This window comes from Xiphias gladius, chromosome 4, assembly GCF_016859285.1.
Source record: "Xiphias gladius isolate SHS-SW01 ecotype Sanya breed wild chromosome 4, ASM1685928v1, whole genome shotgun sequence".
Lineage (NCBI taxonomy): Eukaryota > Metazoa > Chordata > Actinopteri > Istiophoriformes > Xiphiidae > Xiphias > Xiphias gladius.
This window is the reverse complement of record NC_053403.1, coordinates 22,608,948-22,613,947: the sequence shown is the minus strand read 5'-3', so window position 1 is coordinate 22,613,947 and position 5,000 is coordinate 22,608,948. Positions and strand designations below refer to the sequence as shown.

The 5,000-nt window shown below is 37.7% G+C and overlaps 1 protein-coding gene across 5 annotated transcripts in view; it reads left to right on the top strand.

Annotated features, from left to right (window-relative positions):
- The window catches only part of mdn1 (midasin AAA ATPase 1), a 112,220-nt gene that overhangs the window by 40,757 nt on the left and 66,463 nt on the right, over positions 1 to 5,000 (top strand). For all 5 annotated transcript variants that reach the window (XM_040124778.1, XM_040124775.1, XM_040124777.1 and 2 more), the window contains exons 32-35: positions 1,527 to 1,665; positions 1,783 to 1,897; positions 3,478 to 3,738; positions 3,828 to 4,025. In XM_040124778.1, the coding sequence (XP_039980712.1) occupies positions 1,527 to 1,665; positions 1,783 to 1,897; positions 3,478 to 3,738; positions 3,828 to 4,025 (713 nt within the window). The remainder of the gene's footprint in view (positions 1 to 1,526; positions 1,666 to 1,782; positions 1,898 to 3,477; positions 3,739 to 3,827; positions 4,026 to 5,000) is intronic.

The window sequence follows — 5,000 nt, the reverse complement described above, 5'->3', positions numbered from 1 at the left end:
ACCCCAAGTTGCATTTCCTATCACAAAATACACTTAGATGATGCTATTATTATAACCGTTATTTACCTTATTTGTATTCATCTACTTATACCTTTATGTACACTGATAGGCCACAGCATTAAAACCATATACTGGTTTTATTGTTTTGATGAATGGTGTATATATACAGTTATGTAAATAAGTATTTGAATGGTGACACAGTTTTGGTATTTTAAACTCTGTACACCACAATGGATTTGAAACAAAGTCATCAGCGTTATTCGTTTTCCCACCTGAGGTAGCTGAAGACCAGCCCCTGCTCTGCCTCTTATTGGCTGACCCTGATGTTCTTACATTAACCCTAACCAGTTATCACTCTTCATTCCCAAACCTAACCAACCCAACCAAAGAAGGCAACGAGTACTAGCCAATCAGAGGCAGGGTAGGGTCGGCTTTTCTCCCACCTTGGGTGAGAAAAAAACTAAAACAAGCCATCAAGATTGGATTGAAACATAGACTTTCAGCTTTAATTCAAGGGGTTTAAAAAAAATATCCTATTAACTGTTCAGGAATTACATCAATTGTTATACATGGTCCCTCATTTTTAGAGGCTTCAGTCACATCTTGATGGCTTCGTTTCAAATCAATTGTGGTGGTGTACAGAGGCAAAATTAAGAAAATTGTATCACTGTACAAGTACGTATGGACCTAACTGTATATATAATATATATTACACTGAACAGCCACGACATTAAAATCAGTTTTAATCATTCTTTAGATAGATTAAAACTAGTTGTTTAGGCATGAAGAGTGATTAAATTATTAAACTAAATTAGAACCAGTTTTAATGTTGTATATATTTTACAAGGCTGTCTTGTTTAGATCAAAATCTATTTTGCAACAGCCAGTCACATACAAGTACATAAAAATAGCGTCAGAAAAAATTGCACACATCTCTAAGAAGGTCAACAACTGAAAGTTAAATTCATCTAGTGAGATGAGAGTTTTAAGTTTTAGAGTCCTTTGTAATGTCTCATCTTAATTTAATTAGATTTGCAGGTATTTTGTAACCAAAGTATTGAACATCACCAAAGTAATGACAATTTTTCCAAAAGGGGGAATGTCTGTACCAAATTTCATGGCAGTCTGTTTAATGGTTTTTGAGATACTTCAGTCTGGAGCCTTGTGGTGGACTGACTGACACACACATTTTGCCCATAAAAATATGGATTTGGGTCAGACTTGACAACAACAAAACCCACCTTCTCTGATCCTTTTTAAGGTTTTAGTTCACCTCTTAATGACAGTCAATACGGCCTTTATGCAACACAGTACACTTTTATGACACTTGTGAGTATATAGTGCCCCAAAGTGTACTTTGTTACACTTGGTATGACATTTTGTTTGGCACATTTTGTATTTAGTGCACATATTAACCTCTACCCCAAAATCCAATGTGAACATGTCATGTTGCCCCATATACAACCATATACAGGTGAACAACAGACTAAGAAAAGCCCTTGACAATGTGTTGTGTTTTTTGGCAGTGTTCTAGAGACGGAGAAGTCCCTTGTGTTGGTAGAGAAGGGAAGTGGGGACAATGACAATGTGGAGATGATCAGAGCAAATGCAGGTTTCCGTCTAGTTGCCACCATGAACCCTGGAGGAGACTTTGGCAAGAAGGAGGTTAGTGGGGGAAAAAGTTTCCATACTGTTGTTATTGGTGCTTAAGATGAAAGTAGCAGCAACAAGAAACTAGTTGTAGACAGAGTGTCACTTTTCTGTTTGTCTTTTTTTGGACAGCTGTCCCCTGCCCTCAGGAACCGTTTTACAGAGATCTGGTGTCCTCAGAGCAACAGCCGCAGTGACCTGGTTCAGATCATCCAACACAACCTGCGCTCTGGCCTCTCACTCGATGGTAAAGTAGTTTGGAGATATGTAGACTAATGCTAAAACAAGTTTCAGTTAGTCATTCAGTAACAGCTTTGAAATCCGATTTTTCAAGAAAAACACCAAACATATCATAGTTACAGCTTATCAAACAGTTAACCAACTAAGTTCAACTAACACTTGCTTGTTGAGACGTTTCATGTTATACAATAAATATTTCCATTTTTTTGGCTACTGGACAGATTGGACACACATTTGAGACACATTGACCTCTGGTAACGTGTATATAACCATTATTACATTTTTTAGTACATTATCAAAATTGTTGATATTTCGAAGACTGAATGATTTATTATTAAAATAACTGTCAGATAATCAAAAAACCACATGAACAGTAATTAAACAAGACCCTACAGCCATGCTACTGACTCTGTGAGACTATGTACTCTCAATGACAATGTTTTCATGCTGATGTTAAGCAGGTATATAATGTTCATCAACTTAATTTAGTATGTTAGCATTTTAACATTTTCTTATCAGCACAAACACAAATTATTTCTGGGCAATCTATCGAACAGTTGTTGAGATATTTCAGTCTGGACCTAAGTGGTGAACTGACTGACTTACCAACTTACTTTGAGCCTGTTAGCATACCTGAAAATGAAAGAGAAAGATTTATTGCATGTTAAATTTTGATCTTTTGTGGCACATATAGTATTAAATAATTTGGAGAAATGTAACAACTTTCTTTCCTCATGTTAGACATGAACTGTTTTCATTTTAAATGCTATTTGTTGAGCTAACTGGCATTTGAATATATCTGCTAGTAGTAGTGTTAACCAGTCAGATGCAATGGAGATTGACACAAGAGTAAGACATCAATTGAAGTACTAATGCAGTGAGACTGTCTTCAGTGCTTTTGCAGTCAGGCTGAAAACCTGTTAATCTGTTTTATGTCCCATATTAGTAGTTTTTATGTCCATCGTTAGTTTTTTCTCAAAATTTGGGGCACAATACAGCAGCGCCAAGGCAAAGTGCAGCCAGCCTGCTGTAGGTTTACATCACTAATATGGTCCAGGTTTTACTAAAGTGCCATTGTTTACTGTGTGCCTATTCACAATCCTGGTAGCGCTGTTTGACTGCTGACATTCCACCTTGCTTCAGTGTTCCTGCCAAGATAATTGTAAGATTTTAAAGTTGCACCAATCAATATTTTGATATAAACAGTGGATAAAATTACTTATGTCTAAAGTGAAAGCAGTTGCTTATAGTGATGAACCCACAGAGAATTATCACCATTGTTTTGGTTCAGTCTTTCCACGCTCACTAGCCTGGTTTCAAGCAGCAGTGGGCAGCTGTTTTCAATGAAAAAGTTAAGATAAATCCTTCTGTACACTACCTACACAGCACCAAACTGCAGGTAGACAAAGTTAGTAAATTGCTGGTGAACATAGTGGAGCATTTAGCAGCTAAAGCACACTTAATCTTGTTAGCTACATAATGACAAACAATGCAGACCTTAGTGAATACATATGCAGATCAATTATTTAAACCCAAACGTGTTAGTGATGACGTTTCCTTTGAAACACCCATCTGAATCAAACCCAGGCGGCGATATCGCAGAGCTGATGCTAGACTTCATTGAATGGCTGACCCAGCAGGACTTCGGCCGACGTTGCATCCTGAGCATTAGAGACATCCTGTCATGGGTTAACTTCCTTAACACTGTGTGCGAGCGGGATGAGGATGGCTTCATGACCATGGGAGCCATGGAAGATGAAGAAGAGGCAGAGTGGGACCTCAGATTGGACACTGTTACTGCCTTCATCCACGCTGCATGTCTTGTCTACATAGATGGCATTGGTTCTGGTGAGCTGGCTTGACTTTACTTCCACTTCAAGTTTGTCTCTCAAAGGACATGTTTCTGAAATATGATCTGAGTCTCCCTTTTCTTGCAGGAACCACTGTGTCCTGTGCAGACAATGTCCTCCTGGCTCGTCAGCTGTGTGTGAGCTTCCTGCAACAGCGGCTGAGCAAGATGACCAAGCTGGATCAAGAAATGCTGGATACCCTAAGAGTCTATGACAGCAGCCTGCCACGGAAACCCCAGTGGGGTGAAGACTTCTTTGGCATTGACCCTTTCTACATTGCATTAGGTGTGGACTTCAATGTTTCTTAATACTTATAAGATGCTATTTTATTCCAAGATGTGAACCATATCTTATATCATCTGCTTCTCATGTTTTTGTTAATACCTCACTATAACTGTACTTTAGAGCAGATTTTAGGGGGGTAAAAAATTCCGACATCGATATATTGGCCGATATTATTTTTTATATATATGTGTGTATGTGTGTGTATGTGTTTGTTTGTATGTGTGTGTATGTGTTTATATATGTGTGCATGTGTGTGTTTGTGTTTATATATGTGTGTATGTGTGTGTATGTGTTTATATATGTGTATGTTTGTGTATGTGTGTATATATGTGTATATGTATATATATATATATGTGTTTGTGTATTACAAACACACATTTTTTTATGCCTTTAGGAATTATAGGCATTTTTATACATAATCCCCAATTTTCAGAGGCTCAAAAGTAATTGGACAATTGACTAACAGTCAGTTTCATGGATAGGTGTGGTCTGTTCCCTCATTATTTCATGACATATTAAGCAGAACAAAGGTCTGGACTTGACTCCAAATTTTGACTTTGCATTTGGTAGCTCCTCATGGGAACTCTGAATATGCAGTCCGAAGAGGTGTTGATGCAAATGAAAGATGCCATCATTAGGCTGAAAAAACAAAACAAATCTATCAGACAGATAGCAGAAACTTTAGAAGTGGCCAAATCAACAATTTGGTGCATTCTTAAAAATAGGGAATGCACGGGCAAGCTCAGCACAGCTTGTCCGTCCGTCTGTTCCATTCTCACTAACGCAATATCTTAGGAATGTCTTTAGGAAATTTCTTTAAATTTGGCAAAAATTTTCAAACTGTCACAAGATCAAGGTCACTGTGACCTCACGTTCATCCTATTCTTGTGAAAATGATATATTAGGAAGGCCTGGAGCAAATTACATTATATCTGGCACATACGTCCACTTGAACTCAAGGATGATTAGAATTAA